We start from the raw sequence: 17,660 nt of genomic DNA, 5'->3' as shown, positions 1-17,660 counted from the left end.
CTGGGACTTGAATGCAGTACCGTTCGCTTCAAACATTATCACGTTATCCACTTAGCTACTGAGTCCTTATAGCCACAAGTTTGTTCAATGGAGTGAAGCTTAGATTCATTTCGAGTCTCGAAGTGAACATCCAATCTCAGATGCAGGACATCCAGTTGACGAATCCAAAACAGGACGAAACGCGTGTCTTGGATTCCGCTGCTAGTAACTAACCATCGTTACACATAATGCTTGTGACTTAAGGCAATATCGAAGCGATAAGCCCATTATAAGAGACTGATCACTTGCAGTCCTAAACATCAATGGGAAGATTCAAACAAACAATACCAAATGAATTCCTTAGATCATGTTACATTTTTCATTTGACTTCTCTATTACTAATCTAATTTCAACTAAACAAGCAAGATGATATTCATGCAAAGTTAGACTATATGATTTCTGAGACCAACTGTACAGAGAATGAGCCTGAACTTCGATACCATTGAATGATAGTCTTATGATGCAACGAAACATATTGAAGTTGATTAATGTGAACCATTACACGTGGATTTAAATGGATGAATGACTGAACATTGATGAGCAGTTTTAAACGGAAATGAAACAAATAGTTCAATAATTCATTTTCGAACTAATGTTAGTATGGAATGTAAACTATTTTCATACTAAATAAAAATTTTCGATAGGTTTCAAGTATGTTGAGAAAAAATGCAGGCTAAATTATACTATTCATAGTAATAAAGAATCTGATAAAAATTGGTTGATTTAACCTCATGAGACGAGCATACTGAATCATTAGTACACTTTGTCATTACTTATTCTAACCTCAATTACAATAATGAAAACTTGATATGATATATTTTGTTGGAGTTTTGTTCTCTGAGCTGGATGGTTTGGTCGTGGAGCTTTCATCGTTCTTCTGAACGACATCATCAGCACAAACTTCAGATAGAAGTGAAGTGTTTGAATTTCTCTATATGTGTCTCAAAGCTTGTTCTGTGCACCTTGACGTTGATTGGTTCTTATTGACCTTAAATTTGTCGTTGTTTACTTCTTTTTTTTGGTTGTGTCTCCCATTGTTTTGATTTTTGTTCTTATGTTTGTGCATGATTTTTCTGATTGGTTGATAAATTGGATTGATTTCAATATGCTTGTTGATTGCTGATTGACCTGAGTGTGTACAAATATTGCTGTTCTGTGATAGAGTTAGGATTTATTAATTGATGGGTACACGTATACAGTGTTCAATGGCATAAGTCATGAATCATATTTTTAAAAGGTCTATTTGCGTGCATAATACATGTTTGAAATAGATGAATTGTGGAAAAAGTTTTCTCTGAGGATAATTTTATATTTAGGTAAATGATAACAACTAAATAATTTCCTTTCCTAATCACCATCGCTTAATTAATCCAAAAAAAATTACTGGGTACACTAAAACATCTTAATAACAATTAGTTATAAGAATATAATACATCATGGATCCTTGACACTTTTCAAGAATACGGAGTAAAAGAATTTAACAGAATCAACTATGTTGCTTTATCATTCAAGATTGTCATATCCAACCGCTTATCAGAGATTTATAATACTGGGAATATTAAATGTATGTTCGAGTGAGAACATAAATATATAATCAATACCTGTACAATTATACTTATTCTGTATGCTTTAATTTACGAATTTCATCATTCTTCCTGCTTTTTATTGTGAGATGTTTAGAGGTAATCAACAAGAAACCTTTTATCATGGTTTTGTGCGAGTGGACAATTACAACCAAGGTATAACTGCAGTATTGACCGAATTAATGTCGCTGGTGGATTCAAATCCATATCACCCAGTTCCACAGTCTGAAATGTCAGCACTAAGCTATTAAAGGTGTGACTGACAATTAATTGATTGCTAAGTAATGACTGAATAAAAACGATTTGGCTAGAAAGATTTTTTGTCTAATATACAATGAATCTAAATTACTTCTGAAATTTAGTCAATCATTCGATTTAGCAATACTGAAGTTAGCAGTATAATCTTAGTAGTCAATATGAAGAGAATCAACGACATCCATGTTTTGAACGAATTTATTACAGCTAACCATGCATTTGTTATGTATATATTTAAACTAAATCTTCAAATACTAAAAGTGGAGTATTGACAATATTTAACCAAGACAGTCAATCAAGTGGTCTGAGGTTAATTTATTAAAGATGATTCACTTCGCGTCCGTTATCATCATGATGTTAAACAATTTTTGATTTCAGTATATATTTAATGAGTGAGAGCTTATGGCGAACTGTCATCAAAACTGATTACATCATGTGACGTTCGTCAGGGCTGTCCATTCTCTCCATTCCTGTTTAACTTGGTCGTTGACGTGGTTTTAGAGATAACACTTTCCTCATCTAAATTTCCAGGAGTTGAACTTTTATCGGCAGATTCATTTATTGACTTAGAACATGTCGATGAGATAGTTCTATTTGGTGAAGACGCTGACAAAATGCAGAGTGTTCGAACCACTCTAAGCAACAATGCATGCATGTTCGGGATGTGATTCTCCCCCTTGAAATGCAAAATGCTTCAGGATTGGGTTGGACCGATACCTGAAGTAATGATGGGGAATGAAGTAGTTGAGCGTGTCGACCGCTTCACTTATCTGGGAAGTCTCATCAGCCCTTGTGGTCTGGTGTGTGACGAAATCTCAGCACGGATACAGAAGACTCGACTAGTTTTTACCAACTTGCGTCATTCATGGCGTAGGCGAGATATCCGTCTATCAACCAAAAGACGGGTTTACTGCGCAGCAGTTCGTTCTGTCCTACTTTATGGCAGTGAAACATGGCCGGTAAGAGTAAAGGATATTCGTAGGTTACTAGTATTTGATCATAGGTATCTTCGAAACATTGCTCATATATCCTGAGACCACCGAGCAAGTAATGTAGTTGTTAGGAAACAGTTACTAAGTAAGGGTGGGAAATCAATTGGTGAAACAAAGAAACTTCATCAGTTGAGGTGGCTAGGACGTGTATTAGGTATGCTGATCCCCCGACTCCCCCGACGAGCAATGTTTTATAGTGTAGGAACAGGTTAGAAGAAAGCTAGGGGCGTCCAGGCCAAAACATGTCACAAATCCACTGACAAGTGGACTGAGTCATGTTGGTAGGTGTACACTACCTGGTTGGGATCCGCAAGTTGATAGCAACCGATAGTTAGAGACCTTAAATAACATGGCTCAAAATCATTTGCAATTGCGCAGGTGCATCTACTCTCTGTGTTCTCCTATATTCTAATCTTCTGAATTCTTTATGTCCCTTCTTTATTTCTCTTCCCAAATTTATTTCACTGGATTATACTCCTTGAATAACATCTTCAAACCTTAATAGTTCCGATTACTGCTTATACTCTTACTACCTCTACCACTACGGGATTTAAATCGACATTTGTATGTCTGTGATAATGTGGTATGGCGACTCGAACTGATGTACGTACTTACGAAGTCTTACGTTGTTGCTGACTGACTGACTAAAATATTTAATTAATTAATTTACACAAAACACTATTATTTTAATTTTTATATTGTTACATGTTATTGAACAAGAGAAAAAAACAATATTGTTTATTTCTTTTATTTAGATTATGTGAATTATACACTTGTGCTGTTGGATCGAATCAAAGATTACTAAGTGTAACTTTTGAACTTTCACTTAAACAATTTGAATTAAAACTAAATAATACTATCAATGACAATTATATCTCTTCTCAAAACATAATGAAACCATTCAAATGTAATCCTTCAAATGAATATTCAATTAATCGTCGTTATCATCAACAATTGAAAAGTAAACAAGTTCGTATATCTAATTCATCATTTCGTCCTGTACGCTTAAAAAAACCATCTACATCATTAGTGATTAAAAATAGTAACCTTATTAAACCTATCAAATTGTTTCCATTTCAATCTACTCAATATATAAAACAACAATCAGGACAAGGATATAATCAGATTATTTCTACAAATAATCAGATTAGATCCATTAGGCTACTTTCATTGAATAATAATGGTAATAATAATAATAATAATAATAATAAAGTGTCTTATTTATCTCATTTGAATGCACATTTATATGATACTACTAAGGCTAATGATAATAGTTATAATATACAAATAAATTCTGTATTAAATATTTCTACAACCAAATCTTCATTGCATCATTCTCCTTCAAATATATCATCAGTTCCATATTATGTAAAATCTATGTTACCAGTAGTTAACTATACATCATTATCATCATCATCATCGTCATCACCTTCAAAAAAGTTAATTTTCTTATCTTCAGCTTCATCTTTACCATCAACTGTTTCAACAAAATCAATAATGTTAAATAAATTACAAACATTTAATACTTCCAATATATCTAAGAATAAATTTCGATATGATGATAAACGTGGTAAATATACTGAATATTCAACAATGTGCCAAGACAACAAACCTACAATTTTACATACTACTACTACTACTACTACTACTACTACTACTACTACTACTAATAATAATAATAATAATAATAATAATAATAATAATAATAATATTCATTCTTCATCATATTCACAAATAAATTATCTTTACAATCAAATGGTAAGTTCAATTCATTGCTAGTATTATTTATGATTGTTATCGATGATTATCATTTGTACTTTTGTTCACTTTTGAAATAGATAAATAGTACAGTTGTAGGTTATGACAGTGTAATAATAAAGGTATAAGGAAAAACATAGTACTATAGAGTAGGATCTAGAGAGATTGAGTTTAAATAGTTAACAGTTTATAGAAGCTGATTTCACCATAGACTTATTTGTCGAAGGTTTGCTTAGGATGTATGTACTATCGATATGGGGATTTGTAGAGGTTAATAAATGTTATTAAGATCATGAACTCACCATTGAAAATAAATAAGCGCCGGAGAAGCTATTTCATCTTATGGTGGACGTTCTTAGCAGTTCGCATTCATGACCCCAACGAGGAGGAAACGCAGAAACTAGAGATCTTTCAGTGATAGATCAACCTTTAGACCACTGAACCGACATCTATTGATTACATGCTTAACTTTGAGAGGAAATTTACGGTAACAAGCCGTGACCAATTACGTCTAGTCGTGTCAAATGTGAGTCCACTACTCGGTAAAGACAATAAGAGATAGCTGTGAAATATTATAAATTGACTAAAGTTAACAATGCAAAGTTTCAGGCTCCACACCGGTGATCCAATGATTAGGCACTCGCCACGAGACCTGAAAGTTCTAGGTCCAACCCCCGAAAGGGTCATTGATGCGCATCACCTGTTAGTCCCATATTAGGACGAAACGGCTGTTTAGTGCTTCCGAATTTTCGATGAGTCTAATGTGGGTTAGTTCATGATCTCAATAAAATACAAACTTTTTTCTCTCAAACTTTCTTAACTGAGAATATTTAGGAAATCATGTCATTGTTGTTTATGTCTACTGATTATCCGGCTTAATTATAAAAAATGTCCAAGCGCTTAGATGATGTTTCCAATTTTCTAACACTCAAATGTATATATTCCGTATCTAAACATAGTGACTTTAACCGGATATCATTCTCACTTATTTTCTGAATATTTACTTGGCACAGAATCTTTAAAATGTATCTTTGCTCATAATGAAATGATACAGTAAAGTATGTTTTATGAAATAATTCCTGTATTTAAGTAATAAGTAAATTTTATTCTTCAGATTTTTTGGCATATTAGTATCTGTTCTCAAAATACTAAAAATTGCATCACTTACATTCATAGTACAATACGAGTTATCTAGTTAAGCAGCAGCTTTATGGTCAAACTAATCAACAAAATCTAGTCAATATGAATGAATGTCAAGATTTCATATTTATGATAAGTCATGTACTTAGCTATATTTATTTAACTATTAGATGTAACATGAATATATTTCTTACCACTATAAGAGTTGTGGAGATTATTAAGTTCTTTATTGAGATCGTGAGCCGATTGATGTTAGACCACCGTTGGAAATCTGGAAGCACTGGACAGCCGTTTGGTCCTATTGTGGGATTCCTCAGCAGTGCGCATCCACGACCTCGCTTGCGGGATTCAAACCCAGAACCTTCAGTCTCGCGCGCGAATGCTTAACCTACTGGACCACTGAGTCGGCATGCAATTGTGTTAGTGTCTAACATCAGCCAATCCACGAAATTGTGCGACCATCTTCCATTGTACTGAGGTAGATACCTGTCTCTACCCGACACGGATTAGTCCCACTGGTCACGGCTTCTCACTAGAACTCCGAGAATTCCCTCTTCGTGAGGGGTCGATGATAGGCACTGCTGAGGAGTCCCAAAATAGGACGAAACGGCCGTCCAGTGCTTCCAGGTTTCCGACGGTGGTCTAACATCAGTCAGTTCATGATCTCAAAAAGTTTATTTTTTCTAATATTCATGTATATACAAAACAGGTACTTGCTCATGACAACAATAAAACATTGAACCCAATCAAATTAACTGTAAAACCTGTTTATAATGATCATCAATGGAAATCTGGAGATAATTGGTCATCATCTTTAACAGACAATTCATCACCTCATTCAGTATATTCATCTCATGGATCAAGTACATCAATCGATCTTAGTCCAAATGAACAAAATCTAACAGATTTAAGTGTGAGTATGCAAATGGAAGCTACTGTTAGTGAACTATTAGAATCAATACCATTATCAAACAAATTATCATATGATAATGACGGAGTACAAATGCATATAGATTTTAATGGTAATTCATATGATTCAAATATATTTGAGCACGAAGACTCAGAACTATTACCATTAGATTCTGATTTTGAAATTAGTGAAAATTTTACTGGATTCCAACCAGATTTGATACCTGATTCAAATTTTCTCAGTAGTCCTGTTTAAAGAAATGTAAGTTGCATGTGTAAATATTTATGTATTTCATAATAAACTATTGTTTATATAGTTGAAGATTAAAAGTTTTTGATTGATATTTTAAATTTTTTGTTTATAAACAGTTTTACTGTTAATTTAGTCATTTAACATGAAATGTATCAAGTTGTTATTAGGGTTTGAGATTCGCGTTTGAGATCCACGAGGTGATAGCAACCGATGGTTAGAGACCTTAAATAACATGGCTCAAAATCATTTGCAATGGCTCAGGTGTATCCACTCTTTGTGTTCTCCTACATTCTAATCTTCTGAATTCTTCATATCCATTTTTTATTTCTCTTTACAAACTTATTTCACCGGATTATACTCCTTCAATAACATCTTCAAACCCTAATCTTTTCACTGACTGCCTATACTATTATTACCTCTACCACTACTGGATTTGAATCGACAATTGTATCTTTGTGATCATGTGGTATGGCAACTCGAATGGATGTACGTACGTTGTTACGGACTGACTGACTGAGAGTTTGATTAAATTTAGAAATACTATAAACGTAACTATTTTGACGGTTAATATTGATAGGAAAGTATAGGGATTTTAGTCAGATGTAGTTAGAAACGATGAGTGATACAAAAGTGATCGAGTTTTTCTTTTTGCAAAGTTCAACTTGAAGTAGCTGAGATTACACAGCTTTATCACGTGGTGTAACTGTAGATATTTTAGTAGTTCTTTTATTAAAATAGATGAATTTTAGTTAGTAGGGGAGGTCGTAATGGGAATTACAAACGTTTTAACCACGAATGATGGCAGTAGGCCTCAACATACACAAGAGAAAAACTAAGATCCTTGAATACAACACAGAGAACATCAACGCAATCACACTTGATAGAGAAGCTCTGGAACAGGTGGAAACCTTCACGTTCCTGGGAAGCATCCTCAATGAACAATGAGGATCCGATGTAGATGCAAAGGCGAGGATTGACAAAGCAAGGCCAGCATTCCTACAGTTGAAGAACATATGGAACCGAGAACAACTGTCAACCAATATCAAAGTCAGAATCTTCAATACGAAGCAGAAACTTGGAGAATTACCACAACCATCATCAAAAAGGTGCAACTATTTATAAACAATTTGTCTATGGAAGATACTCAATGTCCGTTGGTCGGGTACCATCAGTGACAGTCTACAATGAAAGAGGACAAACCAGCTTCAAGCTGAGGAAATTAGGAAAACTGTGGAGGTGGATAGAACACACATTGAGGAAGTCATAAAACCGCATCACAAAGCAAGCGCTAACATGGAATCCTGAAGAGAAACATAAAAGTGCAAGGCCTAGGAACGCACTGAGCGAAGAATTGGAAGTAAATAAGAAAAGGACTGCCCAGAACAGGGTTGGATGGAGAGTGCTGGTTGGCGGCCTATGCTCCTCGAGGAGGGATAAGAGGTATAAGTAAGATTTTCCATAGATCAGAATTTTCAACGGTTTAAACACTTTACTTATTTGATTTTACGTAGTACGTTAGATACCTATATAAGAATGAGTACGTTTTCAGTGACCTGAGATTTGACTCCAGTTAGGTCGTATGGATGATTGTTGTCAAAATATACATCCTCCCTGTCCTCTTATATAATCATCGACTTGAATTACGTTAGTGAATAACGGAATTAGATAGGTCAAATACGAGAATGCATTTCAAATACGTATATTTTATATAATCGTTGATTGGAACAGACAATCAAAGAGACGTAGCGAAGAGAAGATAGCAAAGCGAAATGACGCGCGATGGAGAAGGCGTACGAGCCAACTCGATTTAATCAAGCATGGATCAATATTTGTAGTCACATAAAAATAAGTTACACACATGTGATGGGTAATATAGAAAATGCACACACATACGATTACATAAAAACAGTCAGGTTTGATAAGCGAATAATTAACAAAGTGAAGGTGTGATTCAAGAAGAATGAATAAATTGGTCTGTCCGAAAGATAGAATAAGCTGTGTGGGCTTGTATAACACTACAAACAGATGAAATGGAAGAGATCTTGATTGAAAATTGAAACAACTTGCTTAAATAACTGTGAAAATGTGAATAAAGCGAACAAATGATATAAACCTTTTTATAATGAAGTTTTAGATCACGAAACAGATGAAATTTCACACGATTCTGATTTTAAATGGTTACTATTAGCTACGTTTCAATCAACTTTCGATTATTATATTTCAAGATTCTCTAGAAAGATTGACTAAGCTTTTGGGCGTGTGATCGACATACATCATTAAAGGGCTATTCTTTGTCTGATAACTTTTGAGCGCATAGTATTTGTGACCAGTTGATAGGCGAGATTAGCTCATTTATTTTAATTTTAAAGCATAATTCAAACGATGGATATAATTTAGTGAAGATAAAATGATATTTTCCTAGAAAGACAAATGATTATTTTGAAAAGAACGGATAAATTGTTTTGTCCAGAAGCTAGAATAAACTGTGTGCGCTCGACACGGGACCAGCCACTACACGTTGCTCTCGTTCGGAGAAAAGAGACTATAATTTATGGACGAACCAATCAGGCATAAGAGTCTTGGATTTTGCCACGAAATTCACTCATGCATTTGTCTAAATTGTTTCTTGGCAATATAGCTGATGCCATTTCGTGATGAAAACCGTAAATCAAAATTCTAACCCTAACCATCAACTGTAAATAGCAATTCTTATTCCTCACACTGGTTTATAGCTTTCATTTAGTCCTTGTTAATGGGCATTCTCACGGTCATTTCAGCGTCGCTCAAAGGTCGTCCGTAGATTATAGTCTCACAGAAAAAGTTTTCAAACTAATAAATATATGGCAAACATTTTATCTTAATAACTGTTGCTAGTATGCCTGTTAAAAAAGGCTTTAAAATATTATATTTTGCTTTAACCGTATGATCGAGGTAGAATTCAATTTTCATCTAAAGAGATGACCAGTCTCCTGATTTTCTATACGATATTGCGTAACGTAATAGAATCATCGAAGTATTGAGTATCACGTTTACTTGCCAACAGACTACTAATTGTCAAATATACCCCGACAAGTTAGTATGAGTGTCAATTAAGTTAAAATCAAATCAACATCTTAACCGAAAGCTAAGCGTTTTAGGTATACATGAATACCTTTCCCCATTAGTTACTGACGAATGGGGTCACAATTACATTCAATTTAAATATAAATCGTTCGCTTGTTGATGAAATTATTTTTTTGAAACAACGTCAAAAAAACCATACTGTACAAATGTATCATTGAATTTCTAAGAAACATTTTGTAAATTACATTTTACAAACAATCATTAGCATTTGATAAGCTTTTCGTATAACTACTATGATATGATGGGTTAAAAAGGCAATTACCACTATAAATTCGTGCTTTATTTAGAATATATATAAGAACACAGAGATATCAAATGTAAGAATTTTTATTATCACTAAGTACTATGGCTTATTCAGAACATGATATCACTTCAATAAAGATAAAACCTAAATATCTTTATTTTGATTTGTAAAAGTACATTCGGTTGATAAGTCCCGAATATGTGCATATTAAACTTCTACAAAGTTGAATTCACGAGTCAATCTAAGCTAGACCACCATTGAAAACATGGAAGCACTGGCCGGCCGTTCCATGCCAACATGGGACTCTTCAGATGTAAGCATCCACGATCCCACACTAGGGACTCGAACATAGGACCATTTAAATTTCACTATTAACCACGTTCCGTCTATCTTATATTAAATGTCAATAGTATTGAATCTTCAAACATTTATAGCCATTCAATAACGTTTACTCATAATGAACGCCCAGGATTTAATAACGAGAATATTCTCTATTGAATTATATAGAAACCCGGTACAATCTACAAATTGTATTAGAAAGAACCCACGAAAGGTGATTTGTAGATTGTTTTAAATAGTATGTTTAAAAATACGTATTTTATCCTTACACTTTTATTGCTTTTTTAGAAAAGGAATGTACCGAATTCAAATAAAACAAACACTTAATTGAAATTATGAAAGAAGCTTAAATCCTATTCTTAGTTACATCTTTAAAAGAAAGAAAATAATCAGCAAACTACTACTAATATCTGTTCAAAGTGAACAAATTTCGATCATCATCATTTCATGTCTGTATATTTTCTTATGATTTTGTCTTCATTTAAAATGTTATTTATTGAAAGTGAAAATATTGCTTAGTTCCTTTTTCATATATCCTTACTCCTTTGACTAGTACTTCCCTACCTATCTATCTATCTATTCATATATTTGTGTATCTACATAATTACCTTACTTAAATAACTTATTTATCTGTATAATTTATATTCAATGTTAACCCCGCATTGTTAGTCCAGAAGAGAATTTGATATTTAAGAAAATGTGTAGTAATGTATACAGAAGTAATTTTGAACGAAAACATGAAAAAGGAAAAGCATATTTCTATTTAATAAGAACAAATTATTTTTTTATTCATTGACTTCTTGTTAAGTTACGAGGCGAGAATACAAGGGAGAAAGAGTGAGAGAGGGAAATAGACGGAGAAAAAAGTGCGAAAGAAAGTTAAAATAAACATAGATTAAGAACATTTGAAAAAAAAGGAATTGGAACTTACAATTTTAAAACAAACTATTTTTTAAGCAATGATGGATAGTGGCTAACAGTGGAATCCAAGACGCGCGTTTCGTCCCATTTGGGACTCGTCAGCTGGATGTACCTGCATCTCAGAGTTGATGTTCACTCTGGGACTCGAACGCAGTACCATTCGCTTCAAACGCCATCGCGTTATCCACTCAGCTACTGAGTCCTGACCATTATTTAAATCTAGAAGGAACTAATTGATACCAAAAATGGTTGTATTTAGATTGATTTACATGAATTTACAAATTCAAAACATCACTGATGTATTTTAAACTTATGACAAGTAAAGAATTATACCTAAAAATGATATACAACCAAGATTTTCACTTGACAATATAACTTATTTTTATAACATCATTTTTTGCGCCAATAAAGATTTGTGATAAGTTTGTCATAAAGCTAAAGTAATGAGAATAATGGAGGTGGTATTTGAGAGACAAAATATTAGAGTCTTAGTTCGATTTGTCAAGTACTATAGTCATTGACAGTTTGCTTATTAAATCATTATTAACCTTTTGTAATCTTAAAATATTCCTGCAAGTCGATATTTCCATGCTTATTCGTTTTATATTACATGTTAGACATAGGAACATAATATGTAAGTCTCTTTACTGTATTGGGTTGATTATAAATGAGAACATTGATGAAGATTTCGATATCAAGATGAAAAATAACTTTTCTCTGTGTGCAAAGCTTTTTATCATCACAACTATGATCATATTACTACAACTAATGAATTAATTTTTCCCTTCATATCTAATACTTCACATGTCCTGAAAGAATAGCAAAAGAATTTCAGTTGTAAAAAGAAGAGGATATAACTGTGATAAAATTCAAATCGATTATATCAATGTGATGAAATCAATCCATTACTTTTACCAAACTATACTAATTATCTGATGGAATAACAATAATACAAATGTAATCATTCCTAAGGATTTATTAACAATTAAGAAAACAGAGGAGAATAATAGGTTAAGAAGAATAAGGAAAGGAAAACGGTCAAAATCACCAAGGGAAACCTGAAAAGAAAACACACTATATAAATAAGTATTTCACATAGGAAAGTGTATACACATCATATAAGATATAAGAACGACATGAAGATATAATAAAATATGACAATATAATATTGATTTATGATACTTCTTTTTTCTTCATTTCATCAAACAATCTTCATCCACATGAATAATACCATTAAAATTGTGATGAATATATCAATTAAGTATAAAATGGGATAGAAAATAGTGTGACATGGATTGGTTAGTAATAAAAGAGGACCTATTTTGAAATGTTTCTTCTTCTTCTTTAAACAGAATAATATTACAATAAAAATAAATTCTATGGAATAAACAGATTTTCATTGGCATATAATAATAATAAGTAACATAAAGGTATGAACATTTGTTACTGAGAGAAAGAAATTTATTAGTTTTCATTTCTTTGACAATATTTAATGTATCATAAAAGGAACAAAGCATGCGATGGTGCGGTAGAGAGCGGGGGGGGTGGTGGCGGAGAAAACTGTACATATATATATGAAAATTATGCATATTTATTATTTGACATTCATTTGTTGAAATAATACCATGTACATAATATATTGAAATATCAGAAAATGGATAAAACACTAATCAATATATCGTTGGAAGACAGAGATACTTATATATATATATATATATATATATATATATATATATATATATATATATATATATATATATAATCGATAAACGTTCCGATTATTCATTTTATCGTAGCTGTTGCCCACTTTTTTCTAATATCAATTTGCTTCAACTACATTGATTAAAGAGAGTAGAAAAAAAGAATATACAATAAGAAATAAAGGCCATATACATATATACATTTACTGAATAGATATACAATAAGGACAAAATGTGATTAGGAATTAATGAACACAAAACTAAACAATCAATCAATCAACCAATCGACAAATTTACATACCTCACATATCAAAATTTTGTCTTCAATATGTTAGTATCTGAAAATTAGTAGTAGTCACAAGAAAACCTTGATATTACTTTTTTTACTAGTGAATACAATAACTTTGCATATATGGGAGATACTATTTTATAATACACACACTACCATTTTCTTTTTTTTTTTACCAAAAAGTGTAATTCAACAAATGTCTTTTGTAAATCGATTAACAAGATTTCGTTTATGTTCTGTGGTCGATGAATCGATTAGACAACATGGTGATCAACTTTCTATTTCTTTTTTTTCACCTTATTTAATGCAATGACTAAAAAGGGTAAGAATAGACTGATACTATTTCATAACAATTCAGAGAATTCGTCTTTGTCATAAGTAAATATTCATTTTCTGAATTATAAACAAGATATCCATAATAAAAGTAATGATGATTAGTAGAATACTGAATTTCTTATATTTTATGACCTAATATGTGAGCTGTCCCTTCAAATAATAAATAAACCAATGAATAGCAGATGTAAACAGAAATTTTGTCTTCACTTCATCTCATAAATAACCCAAATTAAGTAAAGTTACATAGTCAGTTACATTATCAAAACTATCTTTAGGCAATAGTATGTATAATCAATAATAATAGTAGACATATTTTACATAAGTAGAGTATATTTAATTATTTACAATATGAGTGAAAATTAAATTTTCCATCAGGATTTAGCTAATCGGATTGGACAATTATAATAATAACCATTACTCAATGATTAATCAACAAATAACTTAGTCCGATAGAAAGTCGACCGTGATCTGAAAAGGTTAGTAGTAATGTCTTAGACTGTGGAATTGGATAATCTAGAGTTTGAATCCAAAAAAAAGAGACATCATTCCCTTGGAGACTGTATGTAGTTCTTGCTAACAAGAATAATAAGAAAATATGATATCTAGGTTCAAGATTTCATTTTAACTATTTTCAATCGCCTAACACTTTGTTCATCCTAATCATCAAATATTTAAAAAACTGTTCATAGATGAATACATAGATATGTAACTAGTAAATGAGGTACATTTCTATTTATTGTATATATTCGGGCAGTTTGTACAACAATCTTAACTCATACTAATAAATGATATAAATCTTTGTGAGTATATAAAAACCTACATAATAACTAGACTATTGAAAATTTCACTATATATGGACCCAAAAAGTACATTGTCAATATGGGAACTTAGGCGAATGCTTAAATGATATAACGTTCCAATTAAAAAGTCAATACTTAATGTATGTATGTATAGAAGCTTCCAAGTATTTTTACTAAAGTCATATAGCTGATAAATCATTATTGATATACTCTGGTCTACTTCTTAGTACATTGATGATATTTCAGATTAATTTGCATAAAATACAACAACCATTTTTTTACTTATTTACAAGAGTGATTTATTCATGTTTATTCTTAGACAAATTAGAAAAATGTAAACTTTATTGTTTTCAGTCAGTGAATCTAATAGAAACTTTATGTTTTATATTTGTAAAATTAATCGGTAGCAAAGTGATTAGTGTATACACTCTTTGTCTTCCCTTAAACTAAGAGATGAAAATCGCTTCATATCTTTCATTCTACCAGCTAATTCTTTCTTCCTGTACTATATCCTTATATGCAATCTTTCTTTTATATATTACCACCTCTGAATTACTACTTTTATGAATCCGATGTCCATCTTGTTGTGTTAATGAGGTATGGCAACTTGGACCGATGCATATATGTGCCTGGTCCTACGTTGTAGCTGACTGACTGACTGAATAGAGCTGATTAACTAATTTAAGAAATTTGGGCAAAACAATCAAACTATTGATTGTGTTGTTTTAACTTTAGGATTTCAGGTGAAAACATATGAGAATAGATAGGATGTAGCATGAAAATAGATTCACAATATATTGAATAACTACTTATCTGATACTTTTTTCTTCCTTTTCATAGGAAATATATCCCACAGATTTGTTTCACAAGTAAACATGAATTTTGTTTTTAAAAAAGTGACAGAATAATAGAAGTTTTTATGTAAGAATTATTACGGAACAGAGGAATTTCGTCAAAGTTAAACTGATGCTCATTCTATTAGAATTGTAGTCAATAAAATAAAATTGTATCAAACTTGGCATTCACCAAATTATAGGCATACTGAACTAATGAACTTGGACTTCCATAGGATTCGATCTGCACTAATAAGGACTAGACAAGCATGACATTGATCACCACCCAGTGATCAATCAATTGTGATTACATCTCAGTCCTACAGGAGGTCAGTTGAGGCTCGGAGAGCTCAGTGGTAACGTCTCTGACGGTGAAGCTGGGTGACACGAGATCGAATCCGTCAGGGAGCACCAGTTCCCTCAAGATTACAGGTACACCTTGCTGACGAGTGCCAAGTAGCACGAAACCCGGGTCCAGGGTTTCCTGTTGACTACCTCCAACCACCATCTAATCTCAATACATAGTGCCCGCAGTGTCGAGTCACCTAGACTGGTGGCCACATTGCAACACGATCGATAGCATTCGATCTGCACTAATAAGGACTAGACAGGCATGACATTGATCACCACCCAGTGATCAATCAATTGTGAACTTGGACTTCGAAATAAATTCACACACGTTTTGTTATTTTAATTAAGTTACTTATGTACAATATAAGTAGTACGTAACAAATGAAATAAAAATTATCACTATTTAATCCCGAGATTTATTTTTCTTCAACATAGTTTAATAATTAAGAAATAATAGTAAACAAGAAGGTATAACGTTTTATATGAGTCTAAATGAGGAATGTCTTCCTTGTTGTACTTTGGAGCAAAATTTTTGTCTCAAACCTGAAACTTAATTGTGATAGATTGAGAGTAAACTAATTCAACAAAAAATATATATTAACTTGGTAAGAAAGGAAAACACTTTAGTTTCATTTAATATTTTGATATGGCGTTCAGTATATTTGATTTTATAGAATTAGTTTAGCTACTGACTGTTATTAAGGTGGTTTTCCCTGTCATTTTACTTACTAATTTTGAGTGTGAAACATAAGTTGAATAAAATCTAATCTCCATGTTCGTCTATTCATAACCAATATCAAAACATAGTAGAAATTACAATGATAATTCGTTTTAAATTCGTGTGAAATAAACCGAGACAAGTGTAAACACTTAAAGTCCGACCGTTTAACAAACAAGAAGGAGATCTACCACATATATGTGGAGCGTAAGAGTATGTGTATCTACACTCTTGAGCCAACGAGGTCGATTTTCCAGGACTGTTCGCATTGTGATTAATATCCGTTAGTTTCATATACTCAATGAAGTATCCTAGTGAATAGCACATGTATAGACGTACAACAGCGATTCACAAACGTCGGGAAGAAATAAAATTAACATAACAATGTGAGTAAACGAACTTTTTTTGGTTGCGAAGTGCATAAATGAGTGGCAAATTTCTTGAAACCCAAAAATGTAAACCAAAAGATTTTTACTTAGTAGCTAATCAGTATCAAGTCTATTAAGAGATTCGAATGGTCTGTGTTTATTTATATGTGTGGGGCTATGGGTGTGCATCTCTTATGATTCCCTAACTATGACAAAATATCTGTCCCAATACTTCTTGTTTTCATACAGTTCTATGAGTCATGTCAGTTGATGACAAAGACTGAATTTAAAACATAATGATCATCTTCAATTTTTATTTGCTTTTCACACAGTATTTGTGGAACAATTCCAAAACAAATCTTGATAACGATTTATTTAACATGTAGGAATATTGATAGTTAAGTAACTGATATGTAATACATATGTATAACTAAATTCCTAAATCTTCGGTTAACTCACAGGGCTTGGGGCTTCATCTTATCCAGGTCTAGAAGATCGAGAGGATCCAGATTTAAAATGACGAGATGTACGGGAATGATTCACAAAGCCAGAAGTTGCAAGTGGGGCCGTTTCATCATGAGACCGTTGTCGTCCTACAGAACCACTACTGACGTTTTGCTAAAATGATAAAATATATCCATTCATTGAAAACCAGTTATAATTACTACAACATGTAATCCAATACCAAAAAGTCGAATTTCAAACGTAA

General features: G+C 32.3%; 2 protein-coding genes across 2 annotated transcripts in view; one reads left to right on the top strand and one right to left on the bottom strand.

Moving 5' to 3' along the window:
* The window catches only part of MS3_00003547 (uncharacterized protein), a 62,015-nt gene extending 48,758 nt beyond the window's left edge, over positions 1 to 13,257 (top strand). Inside the window, exons 10-12 of the mRNA XM_051211371.1 lie at positions 3,625 to 4,627; positions 6,477 to 6,938; positions 10,924 to 13,257. Of these exons, the coding sequence (XP_051073256.1) occupies positions 3,625 to 4,627; positions 6,477 to 6,932 (1,459 nt within the window). The 3' untranslated portion in view covers positions 6,933 to 6,938; positions 10,924 to 13,257. The remainder of the gene's footprint in view (positions 1 to 3,624; positions 4,628 to 6,476; positions 6,939 to 10,923) is intronic.
* A 63-nt stretch (positions 13,258 to 13,320) lies between these two features.
* Positions 13,321 to 17,660, bottom strand: part of MS3_00003536 (uncharacterized protein) — a 104,465-nt gene continuing 100,125 nt past the window's right edge. Inside the window, exons 43-44 of the mRNA XM_051211360.1 lie at positions 17,411 to 17,569; positions 13,321 to 13,389 (exon numbers count right to left, since the gene is read on the bottom strand). Coding sequence (XP_051073255.1) covers positions 17,429 to 17,569 — 141 coding nt within the window. The 3' untranslated portion in view covers positions 13,321 to 13,389; positions 17,411 to 17,428. The remainder of the gene's footprint in view (positions 13,390 to 17,410; positions 17,570 to 17,660) is intronic.

This window comes from Schistosoma haematobium, chromosome 1 (assembly GCF_000699445.3).
Source record: "Schistosoma haematobium chromosome 1, whole genome shotgun sequence".
NCBI classification, from domain to species: Eukaryota; Metazoa; Platyhelminthes; class Trematoda; order Strigeidida; family Schistosomatidae; genus Schistosoma; species Schistosoma haematobium.
This window is presented reverse-complemented; position numbering and strand designations above follow the sequence as displayed.